This window comes from Artibeus jamaicensis, unplaced genomic scaffold, assembly GCF_021234435.1.
Source record: "Artibeus jamaicensis isolate MK-2021 breed Jamaican fruit bat unplaced genomic scaffold, CSHL_Jam_final scaffold_3151, whole genome shotgun sequence".
NCBI lineage: Eukaryota > Metazoa > Chordata > Mammalia > Chiroptera > Phyllostomidae > Artibeus > Artibeus jamaicensis.
In genome coordinates, this window is record NW_026522037.1 from 6,282,362 (window position 1) to 6,301,361 (window position 19,000).

Genomic DNA, 19,000 nt, shown 5'->3' on the forward strand with positions numbered 1-19,000 from the left:
CTATAATTCGGATGTTGGAACGTTTAAAGATGTCCTGGAGGTTCCTAAGCCTCTCATTTTTTTAAATTCTTGTTTCTTCATTCTTTTCTGTTTTTTTCTTCCTTCTGGTTCACTCCATTGATTTGAGTTGCAGTTTTCTTTCCATTACTATTGGTTTCCTGTGCATTTCCCTTCATTTCAATTAGTTTAGCCTTCATTTGTTCTTCTAATTGTGACTAAAATCAACCAGTTCTGTGAGCATCCTGATCACCAGTATTTTGAACTGTGCATTTGATAGGCTGGCTATTTCTTGGTCGCTTAGAGTTATTGGCTCTGTAGCTTTGAGTTCTTCTTGAGCCATAATGTTTTGGTCTGTTCACACCTATTACTTATGAGGAGTGGAGCCTTAGATGTTCACCAGGGCGGGGCCACCCAGGTCGCTGGGTTGTGATGCTGTATGTGGGGGCGGGGTCAGAGAGGGGCAATGACAGTCCCCTCTGCTGCTTCCTGTCTCTGGGGCAGGAGTGGTCTGTCTCAATGCTCGCTCCTTCGCCTGGTTTATCTGCGCGAATGTGTGACCACAGTCAGCCTGCCGCCTTGCGCCCTCCCTGGGTCTGCCCGTGGCAACCCCACACCTGGGATCTGCCGCTCGCACGCCTGGGTCAGTCTGGCCGAGTTTTCCTGCGCGACCCCACTCTGCCAGCCACTAGCTCTGCCCCTCTTACCGGTCTGGCTGAACGGTTCCTTGTTGTTGGACTTCCGTATAGTTCAATTTTCTGTGTTTTGGTTGCTTTTTTTTTTTTACTAAAACTTTGTTGTCTTTAAACTTGGTTGTGCGAGGAGGCAGTGTTTCTACCTATGCCTCCATTTGGCCGGAAGTCTGATGAGGTCTTTATTCTAGCTAATACTTGACACTTTCCATCCAGGTTGAAAATCCGTCTCCCTCGAAAGTCTGAGGATATTACACGTCTTCTAGCTTCCAGGGCTGCTGTTGGGAAGTAGCATTCTGGACCCTGATCCTTTGTAAGTGACCTTGGTTTTTTCTTTCTCATAGGTTTTAGAATCTTCTCTTTGTCCTTATTATTCTGAAATGTCATGATTATGGAGCTTGGTGTATTTTTTCCCATTCATTTTGTTGGGTACTTGATGGGACCCTTCCATTTCAAAATTTGTACCCCAGTGCTATGAACATTTTGTTGGTATTGTCTGTTTGCAAATTCCCTTCTGTTTTTCCTACCCTCTTTCTCAAACTCCTACTAGTCAGATGCCAAACCTCCTAATTTCATGCTCTAAACATTCTTGTATTTTCATCTCCTTGTTTTTTTGTTCGACATTTTGGGATAGTTCCTTAAATGTATCTGCCAACTCTTTCACTGAATGTTTTATTTTGGCAACCATCTTTTATATTTGGAATAGTCTTTGAACATGCCTCTTAAAAACAATATCCTATTTTTGGTTCAGGATGCATTACCTCTTTATTTCTCTGGGGACGGTAATTATACTTTTTAAAGGTTTACTTCTACTCTTCACTTTGTCTCTGTTTCCACTAACTCTCCCTCATTAAAAAAAAAAACAAAACACTTTTTGAGATAATTACAGACTCACATGCAATATCAAGAAGGAGCAGAGAGCGACTCCGGGCCCCCTAACCCAGCTTCTCCTAGTATAACCTCCTGGAAAACAATGACGCCGTATCACAGTCGGGAAACGACACTGCGACAACCCACTAATCTAATCCTGGTTTCCCAATTTTACATGTACTTGTGTGTGTGTGTGGATTCAGTCTGTGCAGTTTTCATTAGAACCTTGGTTCATGGATTCGTAACCACAGTCAAGGTGTGAAATCCCTTTTATTTGTTTTAGTCTCTAATTTCTGTATTAGTGTTCACAGTATCCGTGGCGTTTCTCCAACACATCTGATGTGCCCGAATGTGAAATCTCTCTGGTTTAGTATCTTCACGGGAAAAGGGCCTGGTCTTAAAAAGTGAGAGGGAAGTGCACACAGGGCAGAGAGAGGGGACAGGCAGGTCGCCTGGCTGTGCAGGTGGCAGAGAGGGTCCCGGGAGTGTGCACAGAACTTTGTGCCCAGCCCTTTCAGCCCCCTTCTGTCTTACCCTTGATCATTTCAGTCTGACTCCGGGAACACCCCCCACCATCAGCTTTCTGGGATGTGAGAGAGCCAATCAGCTTGCTTTTTTGGTATTTTTCTTTGTAAGAAAATAAGCTGCAATCTGTTTGCTAAGTCAGTGACTCTTTTCCTTCTCTTTATAACTTTGAAAAACATGTTGCTATCTGTTGCCAAGTGTTGTATCCTCTCCCACCGTTTATCTCAAAATTTCAAAACAGAGCTCACTTCCCCTCTCAAACCCGTTTTCCCCCTAACTCCATAGTCAGCCTCCTCCTTTTCCCAAAAGCAAAATGCGGAGTCACTCTGATGTGAACTGGAGACTGGGATAAGCAGCTACCTTGGTTACAAATCCCTCTGAACTTTCTGACTGTCAGCTAAAAACTGCAGATGACTGCACGCAGGCAACTATATCGCTTCATTCTGGGCATAAAGCCGATCACCCCTCACACTAAACTTTCTTACTTGTTCTCCAGGTTGTTGGAATCTGCACAGTGCAAAGGTCATCTGCAGATTCGTCTGCTGAACTGCCAATGAAGTCAAAGTTAAGGCAGTTGAGGACCAGTTTCAGGACTTGCATTACTAGGTTCTGTTGATCTTGATCCTGAAGATTTAATGGTTTGGCCAACACCTGGAAAAAAGTTCGAAAGCAAATAAAATTTATAAAACATGTCAATAAACAAATTTTCACTAATTAAAATAATTTTTCAATGCCAAATTAAAATGAGCAAAAAAGAGTTTGCAAAGTTATGTTATTGTATATATTAGAAAAAAACTATAAAATCACTCTAAAATCTACAATAGACTATTTTCATACTTGATTTTGTAAAATAGGAATAAAAAATGTTACTCTTAACTGTAAAATGTAGGTCACCTTCAATAGTTTTAAGAGGTAACTTTGGAACAAATACTTTATATAGTACAAATGTATAAATGTATGGGATTCATTCAAAGGTTTCTTGGAACAAGCTGAAATTTAATATTCTTCAAGAAAAAGTGGGGGAACTTCATGCTAAATGATCCCTATTCAGCTAACAAAGGTTCTCAGAGCTGCTGGAGTGTGGGAGGACCGAGCTTCTGGAAAACAATTCTGACCTCCCCCGGCCCCCCCCACAGAGGTCCATTCTGCCATGACCGGAATAGGCTGTATCTCCTGGAGATGCTTTATGAAATATCTGTGGAGGAAATGATATGAAGCGTGGGATTCTGCTTCGAGAGTAACACAAAAAGAAATAAAATTGTTATGTTGGGGACTGAGATGAAACAAGACTGCTCACGAGTTGTTACTAGAAATGACGGATGGATTCCAAGGGAGTTCATTATACTACTTCATCTTCTTCCCTACATGTTAAAGTTTTCCACACTAAAGGAAAAAGTTTACAATAACAGGCTCTTTCAGCCTGGCCTCATGTGGGGGTTACCATGTCACTACAGAGCTGAACTGGGTAGAAAACAGTGAGCAGTGGAACATACTTTGGGAAATGCTGTCCTACACCAATGAACAAGCTTGGGCGGCGTGACGGGGTCCCCATATCACAAGACAACACAACAGAATTGTAAACGGTTCTATCCCTAATGACCAATAAGGCACAAAGTAGCAAATAGGGAAACAGTGCTGCCCTAAGAAATTATTGACATCAACTATCCTGGCTCAACTATGAATAAATACTGATAATTCATTAATTAGAAAAACCTACTGTCATTCACTGATCATCTATACCTGGTTACAATATGGGCAGGGCGTTAAAGAAACTAAGTCCCAGTTAGCTTCTGCAATAAACAATCTGCAGGAAGACACCAAAAATACCATTCACAGGCAAATTTCTCAATTCTCTCTGCATTTTACTTTATTATATTCCTAGCAAGTGAAAGGCAATTTTTGGAACTACAAATCTGTGGAAATCCATAAGATATCTTAGGTTAGAGCTCCCTGCATTCTGCCTTTTGAACGGTTGTAGACAATCCTAAGGTATAAAATATTGTCTAAGTTATAGAATTTCTTAGGATTGTCTACAACTCTTCAAAAGGCAGAATGCGGGGAGGGAGGCTCACTTGAAATTCTTTGACACATAAAATTTCCTAGATACTACAGCTAAGATGCCACCTCACTAAGTAACTCACCTCCTTTAGAAGAGAGCAGGCGAGCACTAAAACGTCTTTGAGGGAAGTGTCGCGGAACGAGGTGGCTATTTTCCTGTGCTTTGCTGAAGGTCTAGAATAGTCGACCTGAAAAGATCAAGACAAATTCATTTAGCCAGGCTCACCGAACAGCAGAACAAAATTCACTGAGTGGGAAAAACACGAAAATGAGGCTTAAAGAATCATGAAGTATGGTGCTAAAAGAACTTTCAAAAATCCACCGGGATTCAGCGGCTTGCTCAGCGTTACTCAGAAACGTAAGGGGAAGACCATGGTTAGAGCCCAATCTGTGCACCGTCTGAATTCAGTGCTCCTTCTACCAACCACGCTGATCCCGAAACCACAAACCAGAACTGCCCGAACTCTCACAGGCAGTATAAACACGTACCATCGAATAACAGACAGACACTGAGGCTATCAGCTCCTGAACTAGGCACATAAGCAAGCGACAACCTTCCTGTCCCTCAGACTCCCCTTAAAATGATACGCATCTAAGATAATCTAATCTCCCAATTCTAACTTTCTGCACATCAGCAAACTGAACGGGTTATATAAAATGTCTTCTATATGAAAGTGGTATTTCTATACACACCAGGTACGTCATTGGTCTTATATATCCTTGGTACTCTAAAAAGAAACCAAGGCAGAAATGATAAATAATCAGCAATTTGATTTATTATATAAGCAATACCATATTCCCTGTGAATATTTTATTAATGATAAATAATCTTAAGAATAAATTTACTAAGAACCTCTAAAATATATAGGGTCAAAACTATATTATTAATACCATTAATGTTTCCATTTGAAGTAGCAAACAAAAATGAAGTCTGAAACCCAAACCATTATTAATACCATGGACAAAGTGATTACAGAAAGTAGTTACTGGAATCTGTACCCGATGAGTAAGATCTGAATTAATATTTCCAGCATTCCTCCCTCAAATCAAACTTCACTCTGTGAATCCTACCATACTTTCCCTTAATGTATAAAAAAATTCTCCTTCAGACAAATTAATAGTAGTTTACAGCATTACAATAGCAATTTCTGGGGGACTTCCGCCAAGATGGAGGCACAGATGGAGACGCCGTGCTTCCTCACACAACCAAGTTTAGAGACAACTAAATATCAGCAACAGAAAACACAGCCAGAACACAGAAAATTGAACTTTTTGGAAGTCTGATAACAACAAATTCTTCAGCCTGACCGGTAAGAGGGGCGAAACCAGCAGCTGGCAGAGCGGGGTTGCACAGGAAAACTCGGTCAGACGGACTCAGGCGCGCGGAATCCAGGTGCTGGGTTGGACCTGGTGGGCAACTCAGCAAGCGACCGCGGGGAAACAGCGAGGGAGCAGGGCTGCGGGTTGACTGTGGTCGCGCATTGGTGCGCAGATAGACAAGCGAGGGAGTGGGCGATTGGACGAGAGCCAGCAGCCCCAGCGGCAAGCGGCAGCAGAGGGCGCCGCCATTTCCCTGCTCCAACCCCGCCTCCACATACAGTGTCACAATCCAGAGACCTAAGTGGCCCTGCCCCGGTGAACAACCTAAGGCTCTGCTCTTCACCCAGCAGCAGAAACAGCAGAGGGGGCCGCCATTTCCCCGCTCTGACCACGCCCCCACATACAGCATCACAACCCAGCGACCTGGGAGTCCAAGGCTCCGCTCCTCAGACTTAACGGGCGCAAACAGACCAAAAATGGCTCAAGAAGATCTCAAAGCCCCAGAGCCTATAAATCTAAGCGATGAAGAAATAGCAAAACTCTCAGATGCACAGGTTAAAACACTGGCGATCAGGATCCTCACAGAACTGGTTGATTATAGCCACAAATTAGACAAACATATGAAGGCGAAACTAACTGAAATGAATGGAATTGCACAGGAAACCAATAGTGATGAAGAGGAAACTGGGACTCAAATCAATGGAGTGGACCAGAGGAAAGCAAATAATGGCCAAACAGAAGAGTGAAGAAGCAAGAATTCAAAAAAATGAGGAGAGTCTTAGGAACCTCCAGGACATCTTTAAACGTTCCAACATCCGAATTATCGGGGTACCAGAAGAGGGAAAGGAACAGCCACCAGTGGAAAACTTATTTGGACAAATAATAAAGGAGAATTTCCCCAATCTGGCAAAGGCAATAGACTTCCAGGAAATCCAGGAAGCTCAGAGTCCCAAAGAAGTTGGACCCAAGAAGAAACGCACCAAGGCACATCATCATTACATTAGCCAAAATTAAAATGAAGGAGAGAATCCTAGAAGCAGCAAGAGCTAAGGGGACAGTCACCTACAAAGAAGTCCCCATCAGACTGTCAGCGGATTTCTCAAAAGAGACCTTACAGGCAAGAAGGGGCTGGAAAGAGGTATTCCAAGTCATGAAATCCAAAGACCTACAACCAAGATTGCTCTATCCAGCAAAACTTTCATTTAGAATGGAAGGACAGATAAAGTGCTTCTCAGATAAGATCAAATTCAAGGAGTTCATCATCACCAAGCCCTTATTATATGAAATGTTAAAGGGACTTACCTAAGAAAAAGAAGATAAAAAAGATGAACAGTGAAAGGACAGCAAACTCACAGTTATTAAGAACCACACCTAAAACAAAAGCAAACTAAAAGGACAGCTAGATCAGGATTGGAAACATAGAAATGAAGATCTCAAGGAGGGTTAGCAACAGGAGAGTGGGAGGAGGAGAAGGTACAGAAAATAAGTAGCATAGACAGTAGATAGAAAATAGATGGGGGGGCAAGAATAGTATGGGAAATACAGAATCTAAAGAACTTGAGACACATGGTCATAAACTAAAGGGGGTTAATGGTGGGGACGGGGGGGTAGGGTGGAGGGGAATGAAGGGTGGAATAGAACAACTGTAACAGCATAATCAATAAAAAAATAAATAAAAACAAAAAAAAACAATAGCAATTTCTGAAACATTCTTCACACATTATCTCAACGAATCCTCCAAACTAATCTGTTAGGTACCCATTTTCCTCTTTCTTCCCTAGGAGAACACTGAGGTGTAGGGACTCACTGCCTTGGCCTGGCCTCTCATTACCAGCGCGTCTACAACACCGAGAAGGGCCTTGTTTCCCTGACACTCCCATGCACCGGGCTGCGGGCCGGCAGCTGTCCCAGGAGGGGTTCACAGGAGATGCCACTCTCACTTTAAAGACGGCAGAGTGTGCGTGCAAAGCCATGGGGAAGTGTGTACTAGGCAGTAAGCACAAAGCTGAAACAAGCCCAGGCCTTATTTGAGAATCACCTTGGAGGCCTACGTGCTCATTGGTACACGGAAACATCCGATTTTCTGAGAACAGAAACTGTGGGTCCATTTTCTACTGCACACCTACACACTTCTACCACGTGGGCAGAGTACATTTAACTTCTTGAGGATTATATACTGAATACGCTCTGGGAATAGCAGACTTGGCTTCTAAAAGAGCTGAATAACATCTATGACTTCAAACTTTTAAGAAACTTAGATCTTTTTCTTAAAAGATACATCCTGGTAGTGATACCACGTGAATTTACCTGGCTCACGTTTGACCACCACAGTATTTGATTTTCACTATGCATTGTCGCTCTCCAACTGCCTGGTCCAGAAGTACTTAAGAAATTCTAGTTGAAATGATCAATGCCGTAAAATCAGGCCGAGTGGCATCTGTCCAAAAGCCGTATTATTTTTTCACTATATAAAGCCAAAATCAGCCTTGAGACCTTGAAGCCTGTTTCAAAAGGCACTTGGTTCTATACAAGATAAGCCTGGAACATGTTGTACCAGAAAGTAAGAAAATGTTCAAAGGACGGTAAGTAAATGTCAAATGGACATGAAGCTAGCTAGAAAAGGTTCCTGCTGGCCAAATCCAGGAAAATTTGAACATCAAAATATGTCAGTAATGAATTATAACCTATTAAATAAAACAGGAAACTAGGAGTCCCTACTGATGTAAATAAATGAATAAATGGAAACTTTGATAAGGAATGAGGTATTTTCAGAGTTTTAAAGTACCTCCCAAGAAAATACTTATTATCGACAAAGGGGAAAGAGTAAATTCACACTTGGAGAAGCCCAGTAGAGACCATCTGAATCATGGGCCCCCCAGTTAGTAACGTGACAAATCAATCGCCATGCTCCTGATCGGAGACAAGAGCACAGCATCGCTTCTGTGATATTCCCGGCAGGCACGCAGATCTGAATCCACGAGGGAAGAAACATCAGACAAGCCCAAGGGCAGGGCCGTTTACAAAACAACCAGCCTTCACAAGTACCAAGGTCATAAAAGCGAAGGGAAGATTGAAGAACTTTTCCAGACTGACGGAGACTAATAACATCTAGTAAATGAGATGCACAATTCTAAATTGGTCCCTCCCTGGGACAAACGATGAAACCTAAATGGAGTATGAGAATCACAATAATATGTCATTTAATTTTCTCATTTTAATGTGTAGGAGAGTGTCCTTGTGTGTAAGAAACACACTAAAAGTATTCTGGGACCACGCCGGCAACTTAGTAGCAAATGGTGTAGAGAAAACTTGTTTGTATTATATTCCCAAGTTTTCCGTAAGTTCAAGAAAGTTAGTTTTTTTAAAAAATTAGCTTTGTTGCTCTCTGGGTCATACTTTTATCAGGACTCCAAACTACCTAGTATTGTCTTAGTAACAATCTACACACAGAAAACCCTCCCTACCAGGGCAGTCTGTATTCCTGTTCTGTTATGAAGCAGGAAATGAAAAAAAATTCTCGTTTTTAAGATTAGGAAAAAGCTTATGGTCGTGTATGCTGACTAATGATACATGGGGTTTTTGTACTATTCTCTTCACTTTTCTGAGATAAAATATTCGTACTAAAATTATTTTAAAATATGTGTATTTTTACATATTCTTTAGACGTATTTACAGAGTCTAACAGGTTTAGCCAAACTCCTTGTCATACTGTCCCATAGTATCGCAACGCCAACACAGTAACTCTGCTCGAGGAAATATTACTACTGGTCTTGGAGATACACACATAGATGCTGGCATAAGGTGAGAAATCCTCACTTCCTCCAGGGAAGTGACGGGCGTGTGGTGTATTAAGAAATCCCTTTACTTTTGGAAATCTTTCAAATCCCAAAGTATTTTCTAATTCTTGACTGAACACAAGTAGAAAACAGTTATTTTGGAGGATTTTTTTTTACGCCCTGAAACTGTATCGTCTCTCCAAAGGCAGTTTGGCAAGCCGTCCTGGCAAGCTCCCCCACATGTATGCATGTGTGTGTACCTAAATACGCACACATACACATATGTGGGCGCACACACACACACACACACACAGACCATTCAAGATGATGATCAGTTTTGACACGAGAGCCTCCATTTCCCTTCACTGTTCCATGCCACACAGAACCCAACGTCTGCCTCTGCTCTACTGAGAGCCACGTGACGTACAAAGGGAACGAGGGCAGGTGACAGTGCACTCAGCTGCGCAGCTCACAAAGGCCCTGTCGGGGGGAGCGCGGCTTCTGAAAGCCCCCCTTGTGCAGGGTTAAAATCCCCGCTGGCAGGCGGCCAAGTGGCACTGCCTGCTCCTGGGTGAGCCCTGCGGTGCACCCCTTACCGAGTATCGATTTTCCAAGGCGTTTCTCTTCTATTTGTAAGCAAACAAAGGTTTGATTCTCTACTGCACGTAATTTATTTTTTACGGTTAGGATATTACTATATATGCAGAACGTAAAAGGATAATTCTCCAATTGCCATGGAGCAAGGACCGTGTCTAATTCCTTATTCTTTGTAGTACTTTCTACTTTTGGTGTTATTTTCAATAACAATGGATGTATTCCAACACTGATTATCCCACCAACAGATTAAGAAAAAAACACCTGACTATTCAGAGTTGTATGCCACAGAAAGAAGATTTTATATTTAAAAAAAACAGCATTACTTAGCAAACATCATGTCCCCGTTGGATGGAAAGGCTTACCAGGTTCATTTCCTGAGTCAGTTCTGAAAGGATTATTACTCCTATTACGCAGTGTTCCACGGTGCCCTTTGGAGAAAACAACCAAGTTCAGACCAACTGGAGACACAATTGGTTCTTAATGTGCAAACTGGGTAATATTTACAAGTAATTAAACACTGAAACGTAACATTCTCTTAACTATATATCTACTAAAATATGTAGAAAAAGCACAATGAGGTCCACAAATACAAAGAATTTCGAGTTCGTTTTTTGAAGAATAAACTAGTACACAGAGCTGAGTGGGATAAAAACTCATGAATCTTAGAACCGTGTGATACTCTACGAAATGTTTTCAGCAGCTAAAACTTATCATAAACTAAACCTGAAACGGCAGGAGTCTGGTTTCATACTTTTCATAAGACCCTCAATAAGAACAAACAAAAAATACTTTTTAGCTCTATAAATCTGCGTGAAGGGTACTGAGATACACGCATTCAATAAATAATTTTTAAAAAGCTTAGAAACTAATTTAAATCCTCACTCTAGTGTCAGATAAGACCCCCTAGTGCCCTTTGACACCACGTAGTATCGCGTGTGTATGCACTATCACGTGTCTACAGTGGAGACACCTGTGGTGCCCAGAGCACGAGGGCAAACACACGCCCATCAATATGGTACAGTTTCGCAGCCTCTGTAATGTTTTCATGTAATGGATTTCCAACGGAATCTCAAAAGCTTCTTCAAATCAAAATTCAGGTTTTATGTGCACATTCTTCACAAGTTACCCCACTGCAAACTCAGACGGCACGTATGAAATAAATGTAGCACCCAATTATAGTGGAATCATGAAAGTTCACTAACGGATGACACATTTTACAGCTGGCCATTCCCTATCACCGAATTCCACTAACAGTGGCTCACTCAGTGGAACTAAGTTCCAACCATCTCATAATAAAACTATAAACAAAAGAAGTGTGCCATAATGTTTGCATTTTAATTCTTTAAGACAAGCTGAACTGCTCGAACTGAGCTACACATTTCCTGTTCCCAAGGCATCCGTCCTCTGGGTACACTGGGCCGAGATTCCTCACGTGGGGTGCCCTGACCAACTGGCTGATCCCCGAATCCGCTGGTGGTCGGCAAACCCAGCTCCAATCCGAGAACGGCCTGATACTGGTCCATGAAAGGATGAAACACTTTGAGCCAGAATATGAAAGAGCTAAGTGACTGCGTACACTGGCGAGTTCAGCGGGCACGTTCTCAGAGCAATTCCTCCTGGGTGAGGTCAGCACCACCCGAGACACCAGGAGGGTCCTCCGCGCAGGTGTGCGTGGAAAGGAGGCACGACATGTGTGAGTGTGGCAGCTGCAGACTGCAAAGACGGAGAAAGGAAGACGGACACGCCTTCAGGCCATTAAAGATTTCACACACTTAAAGTAACTGTTAGTACACAATTCACAGAGGCCGCTAATCCCAAGGAATCCTTCGTACTGCTGCTTTAGAGTGCTCACACGCTCCAGTCCACTGGCTTTCTACATAAACTTTGAAAAGCAACCATTTGCTGTTTCTTCTGATCTCCCGCAATGGACAAAAGCCCAACTTACCAGCCACTAAACACGGAGCCTGAAAAACGTTAGTCAACAAGAATGATTTCATTCCACTGAGTTTCAACCTTGATTTAAAAACAAAAGAACTTTGAAGCCTATTCTTGTCTATGCTTATGATTCTGGATGAGCTGCATGCAATCGTAGTGAAGGACAAGAGAGGGGTGTTGGCTACTGTGTTGGCTGAAAGTCCAAGTACAACTCCACCGTGAGAAACTCGCCAGTCTCTGAACAAGCTGTCTCTGTGTGCCCCAGGGCAGGCCTACTCAGGGCGAAGAACACTTATGCACGTGGTTCTGGATGATCAACTATAGTAAGACCTCAGCAGGTGCTGCCGCTTTAAGTGAAATGACTTGTAGAGAAACCAATTTTACTACAACATTCATGGAGATATAAATAGAGCTGAGCTGCTCTGCATCTCATCTACATTGAGGTGACATCACGTGAGGGCCTGCGTACTTGTGAACCGTGGTTTGAACAAATGAATTAAAGAGCCGCAGCCCGTCCAGCGTTTCGTTTTCTGAAACGTGTGTGCACCGCGTACGCCAGCGAGGTGCCCAGCATCGCACTGCATGGTGGGGTTACATCTCACACGGGGGTCAGACTTTACAGTTGCTGTATAAGAAATAAGATCTCAGAAAGTCCGAACCGCTCCTGATTGCTCATCAACCAGCACTGACCCATCTCTCAATCAATCCCAACTGCCAATTTTTCGAGAACTGTTAACAGATCACTGCTTCTTCAGCACGGCACTAGCTAAAGTACTTCTCCTGCAAGTAGGGTTAAAGTTTGCATAGAACATATGTTATCTTTAAACCTCTGAATCATACTGAGCAGAGCCCGCGGGTCATCGCAAGAGGCACACGGGGGCAGGACATCACAGACTTGGGTTTCCCGACACTTGCACTGGGTTGAAAACATTTCTGAGAAACTAATATAGTCAATGTGGTACAATGTAAAGATTAAAGATATCGGTGTGTGTATATATGTATATATTTACGTATCTTAAGTTAGAAAACTTGTTGAAATGCTAGCTCTATGCACTGCCAGGTCACTGCACAACCTTGTGCAAACCACTTCACTTCTCCATGCCTGTGTTCTCACTTACAAAATGAAATCTACTTCAAAGAGATGTAACGAGCAATACACGAAAACATCACGTACGTGTTTTGTACATATGAAGTACATAGATATACACATGCCAGATGACAGAACACACACTTCTGCCACTAGAAGACATTACAACCCATCCTCTGGTCTGCACGTTATTGGACCCCGCACGGCAAGGTCCTTATTTGCTGGCAATAAAAAATCAAGGACCCAGAGGACAGGTAATAAATCATATTATTACAGAACTGGTAGCCACAAAACCAACCACACAACTTTAACAAAACCAGTTTTTTACACCTAAAAATGATGTTCTAATACTGTTACAATGCCTTTTACCTGAAGAAACTTCTTCACGTCAGCAATAATTTCTCGGAAGACAAACTGGTCTTTCTGAACTTCAAACCACCCCAGTTTGGTGATTTTAGCAATGACCTGGGTCAGGGCCTGGATGACAAAGGGAGGCAGCTGGGGTTGTGATGCCACATAATTCAGAATGTAGTTTCCTGTAAGAAAACGTTCTGTGGTCATTTGGGCTTTCCAGTAACAAGATCCGAATCATGTGAAGAAAATGAGGTGGTAAGTACACATTCTTTGACAAAAGGTTATGCCCTTTAAGATATATACTTACTTAGTCAATTCTACTGTAAGACTTACTTTGAAAAGGCAAATTTGTTCCAATTCAATCACTGTGTGAGAGAATAACTGGAGTAGGATGAAAGACTCACTTCTGCTTTTGCATCATTTCTTATAGGAAAAAATGCTGAATGGATCCAGAAAACCTCACCAGGCCGAGTGAACTAAGCCGTACACACATCCCTCATCAAAGAAAACAGACAGACAGCAAACAAGCACGTGGAAGATGTTCAGCATCCTGTCTTCAGGGAAATGCCAATCAGAACTGCAAGATACTAACTACAATGGGACCTATTAAAATGGCTAAAGTGCAAAACACAGAAAACACCAAATGCTGGCAAGGATGTGGAACAACAGTAACTCTCACTCACCGCTGGTGAGAATGCAAAATGCTACAGCCACATGGAAGACACAATGTGGGAATTTCTTCCAAACCTAAACATATTCTTACCATACCACCCAGCAATCACTCTCCTCGGGATTTACCCAAGGAGAAAGCTTATGTGCACAGGAAAACCTGCTTTACCGCCGCTTTATTCATAATTGCCAAAGCTCGGAGGCAATCAAGTTGTTCTCCGGGCGGTGAATGGAGAAACTGCTGTATCCAGACTGCAGCATATCACTCGGTGCTTTAAAAAAAGAGCTACCAAGCCACGAAGACGTGAAGAAACCACCTTCAGTGCATCCTACTAAGGAAAAGAAGCCAATCTGAAAAGGCTGTCCATTTTCAACTAGGATAATTATAGTATAATTCCAACTGAATGACCTTCTGGAAGAGGAAAAATTGTAGAAACAGTAAAAAGATCAGTGGCTGCCGGGGGTTAGAGGCTGGAGGGAGGACGAGATGAATGAGCAGAACACGGGATTTTCAGGGCAGTGAAGCCACACTACGTAATATTATAATGAGGGTGCATGTGCTCACACATTTACCCAAACCCACGGAACGCGCACCCCCGAGCCCAATGTAAACTCTGGACCTTGGGGAACAACGCTGTGTCAGTGCAGGTGCGTGAACTGCGACCCGCGGGCCACCTGGCTGCAGGATGCGGACAGTGGGGGAGGCCACGCACATCGGGGCACGGGGTACAGAGGAACTCTGTATCCTGCTCAGTTTTGCCGTGAGCCTGAAACTGCTCTAAAAAATAAAGTCTATTTAAAATGTGTGCGTGTGTGTGTGTATAAAAGTCAAACAAAAACAACGTTTTGTGACTTAGGTTTATAATGTTTAAGCCCTTGCTTTTAAAACGGTGAGTTTCTCTTTTGCATTCCTGAGCACCCACGTCCACGAGGGCACGGGTGAGTCCTCCTCAGGGTTTTCTGCAGGGCCTGTGACTCCTGCTGCTTAGAGAAATGTCAGTTAATACGCGAGGCAAATAACGCACTGTTGCACGATCCATTCCAAAACTGATCTTAAAGACCCACTACACATATTTTAATGTTTCTGATACACAAAGATGAATGAGAACCTTGAGACCAGGAAGAAGAAATGAATCAATAATGTATTTCTAATAAGGAAAAAAATTTTAAATCTCATATCTCAATTATTAGAGCTCTATTCATATAAAAATTAAATTCACAAACACACACACACACACACACTCCTTAAAATACACTACTTATGACAAATACATTGCTCCTTTAATAGAATCAGCTTCCAACTACAACTCAAGTACTACTCATCTGCATATACAGTATCTTCCTAATAAGTAGAAATCTGCTCCTTTAACTTTTAATTATTTTTATTTTATTGTATTTCTCCCACTACCAGTTATCCCCCCCCATAGCCTCTTCCACTTCTACCCAACCTCCTTCAGAAACCTGCTTTTGACTTTATACATGTATCTCAAGTAATTTACATACAGCATCCTGAGAAATATTGGAAAATTGACTTTTTTCTTATCATTTAATTGTAATGAAGTTAAGACAAGACTAAGAACACGAGGTCCGCACGCCTTGTATGGGTTTGAATCCCAGCTCTATTTCTTCTCAGCGGTGAGACCCCGGACACATTACAGAGCCTATCAAATCTGATTTCCTCATTTATATCGAATCTGATTACCTCATTTATAGAATGAGGGTACAACAGTGCCAACCTTCCAAGTTTAACAGCTAAAATAAAACAGTGCAAATCTTCGTAAATAGTGCACAAAATACAATGCTAGTTGTTATTTAGTATCAATTTACACAAAAGCATGTTCGATTACACGTGGTTGCACGATCACCATCATTCGTTACCAGATGGGTGAAGGAGACTTGACCACTCGTCTTTATAAAATGACAGAATCAGATAACTTGCACACTTATAACAGTTTAGCATATTTAACAGGAAAATAAATACAATTTGATAAAAGGCATTTTAAACCACTTACTGATATCTATCCTCTGTTCAACTGGCAAAGGACTGACTCGGCTAACGAGTTTTGAGAGACACGTTGCTGCAAGGAGCTGAGCATAGGATGTCTGAAAGAACGATAACATTTATTATTGTTATTAAACAGAAAAAGCATAACATTTAAAAGCAAGTATCTTGTCGCAGCAGAACCTCTTTACAAAAACAGAAAATAAGGCCGCAACCGAAGTTAAGTCTTCAAGTGGCTGATCTGTGAGCCAAACAAGGAAAGCCACTCACCGATGGAGTTCATTAAATCACCATTATTTGACTGCAGCAGCCAAGGAGATACGAGCGGAGAAAATGAACTTCAGACCACTAGCCTTTCGGTGCGAACAACGCGCAGGTGAAGATACCTGAGCGACACTGAAAGCAGATTACAAGCAAGACAGATGACCTGAGGTTCCCCTTAGTGCTCTCGGAGGTGACAGACGCCACTGACACTGCCCATGCTTATTCCAGAAATCAATGCTAAGTATGGAGTGACTAAAGAATTCACCCCCTGCCCTGGCTGGTGTAGCTCAGTGGATTGAGCGCGGGCCTGTGAACCAGAGGATCGGGGTTCAATTCCCAGTCAGGGCACATGCCTGGGTTGCAGGCCAAGTCCCCCAGTGGGGGCCACATGAGAGGCAACCAGACATTGATGTTTCTCTCCCTCTCTTTCTCCCTCCTTTCCTCTCACTCTAAAAATAAATAAGTAAAATAAAAATAAATTATACTTTAATTAAAAAAAAATTTAACCCCCAAAGAATCCGTGAAACTACAGGCCAGAATATGCTTCAAGAAGTTGAGAACGCACTAATTCTGTGCAACCTGAAGTCGTATCTGCGGAGCGGTGTCACCAGTGGGGGTCAAAGTACGTGGAGCGGAGAAGGGCTCCCGGATGTAGGAGTCTCAGGACTGCGCTCGTCACCGCACTAACCATCAGCGGACACTCTGCAGTCAGCGTCTGCATCTGTCGCCGTGAAGCGGAGGTGCTCACTGTGGACTTCTGTGCACTGTCGTGAGCTTATCTCCACTTCTGTGAATTTCTACCAGACACAAAGGCTGGAAATCCTGACTTGCCCTGCACCCAGTTAGTTCAGTAGCTTGTAGCAGTGGTCGAGTTCCGTCGCAATTTTTATTTTTAACTCAGGGCAGAGACTGAAACTTTTCTGAATGAGAAGAACCATTCTAAGCCACTACTGCTGAACACTGAATGGCTTTAAGAAATTGGCTTTTGCTGCAAACTTGATGCCTCTTAAAGACTTCAACCTCAAGTTATAAATGGCCTAAAAGGCAAACAGCGGTCAGGACTCACAAAGCTTATCCTGCAGTAAAAGTCACTTCAACGGCTATGGACATTGAAGCCCAGGTTTTACGGAGCTGCTTTGTATGCTCCCACGCTGTCGGAAGTTACAATAAGTAGCTAGCTCTCTGCTCCTGATATATTTTCTGAGCTCAAACGACAGTTCCAGCAGCTCCAGCAGCGGTTTTCAGACCCTGGGTTGCAAGTGCAAAAACAGTTTCCATATTTTAAAATCCATTTAGCTGAGCAATTGAGGCGCCTCCACCCGACCTTCAATGGGAAGTGACTAATCAGCAACGTATTCACATTCTAAAAGGCAAGTGTCAAGAGAAGTTTCAGCAGAATTCTATAAACGCCTTCTCGGCGATGAATATGCTTAATTGAAAACGTATGCTCATGGACTGATGTCAATATTTGTCAGAACCTATGTGAAAAGGCATTTTCAAAAATGAAATACGTAAAGTCTCATTACAGATCGGTGTTAACAGATGAACGTTTGCAATCAACGTTGATGACAGGAAATACTAACTTTGAACACCAAGTAAGCAAAATGTGACCCCCAAAAGGATAATTCCACTCTTTCCATTAGCAGGCCTATATGAAGAAAACTGGACTCAATGATCACATTTTAAGTGAAAGTTGTTTTGAGGGGAAATTTGTTTTCTCTCTTCGTATAGACATGTTTCCAGAAGATCCTTGATTCTGTCTCTTGGCCCACAAAGTCTGACCTATCTACAAGCTGGCACTTTGCAGAAAAGGTCTGCTGACCTCTGCTCTAGACCACACGGTCATTACTGCATTGCTCACTGTGTCATTTCAGAGCTCTCCACACACCTCCGCCCCCTCAACTAAGCTGTGAGTAGCTTCAGTGCACAAACTTAAAGCAAGCAGGTAGTACAGCGCCCATTACGTTGCAGTATTTGCTAATTGCTGAATGAAAGGCTATGAAACTCCAGAAGGGAGGGAGGCAAGAGGTCCTCAGCATCCCCCCCCCCCCGAATCATTCCTTCCTGTTTCAGAGTCGATTACAACTTGCCTCTCCCACCTTAGATTTTTTTGTTAAAGCTGTCAAGTCAACTTTTTAAAAAACGTAACTTTTGCCCACTGATATGATACATAAATAGGGGCCAAGCAGAAGCAACAAACTATTTCAATTCCTGCCTATTTCTGCCTCCTGCGCCCTCCTCTAAGTGTGCTTTCATTCAGGCTTTCCAATTCTTTCTCTGATTCAGCTTTCTGACAATGAAATAAACAGTAGCAAAAAGACGTGGTAATACCAGTCATCATCACTACCGACACGAGTTCATTAGGAATGAATGGCATATATCCACTGATCTTTTACGATTAATCACTTACCAAATACTTACCGTTCCTTGTTCTAGTAACAGCTGACACTTGCTGAGGCATTCGGGGCTGTCGATAAGTTCCAGGAGTGCCTTCTCGGCCTCTATTCTTTGTGCAAGGTCAGTCCCTATGTAGAGATGGGTGCATAATACTTCCAATTCTGCCAAACTCTTGAAAAGAAAAAAAGTGAGTATTTTATTTAAGTGGAAAAAAATCAGACAAATGTATTGATCACAGGAAACAGGGAACAGGGTTACAGATATCGAGCCTGTGTTCATCAATTCAATACACGCTTACGGAGCTACCTCTACTTACCAGCGGCCACAGAGGTGAACAAAAAAGGCGTCTCTGCTACCCCCAGGTTATTTCATTAAAAACGGATAGCTCTGTGATGGAAAAGCAAGAGGATAGAAAGAGGAGGACTTGCCAAATCCAAGGAGTTGGGGAAAGCTTGCC

General features: G+C 42.6%; 1 protein-coding gene across 3 annotated transcripts in view; it reads right to left on the reverse strand.

The window, feature by feature from the left end:
* RANBP17 (RAN binding protein 17) overlaps positions 1–19,000 on the reverse strand; it is a 236,875-nt gene that overhangs the window by 209,939 nt on the left and 7,936 nt on the right. For 2 of the 3 annotated variants that reach the window (XM_037127901.2, XM_037127899.2), the window contains exons 2-7: positions 18,568–18,714; positions 15,893–15,983; positions 13,227–13,393; positions 10,198–10,263; positions 4,226–4,330; positions 2,570–2,735 (exon numbers count right to left, since the gene is read on the reverse strand). In XM_037127901.2, coding sequence (XP_036983796.2) covers positions 2,570–2,735; positions 4,226–4,330; positions 10,198–10,263; positions 13,227–13,393; positions 15,893–15,983; positions 18,568–18,714 — 742 coding nt within the window. Of the gene's footprint in view, positions 1–2,569; positions 2,736–4,225; positions 4,331–10,197; positions 10,264–13,226; positions 13,394–15,892; positions 15,984–18,556; positions 18,715–19,000 lie in introns of those variants that run through there. The other variant, XM_053656934.1, reaches the window with a different exon arrangement.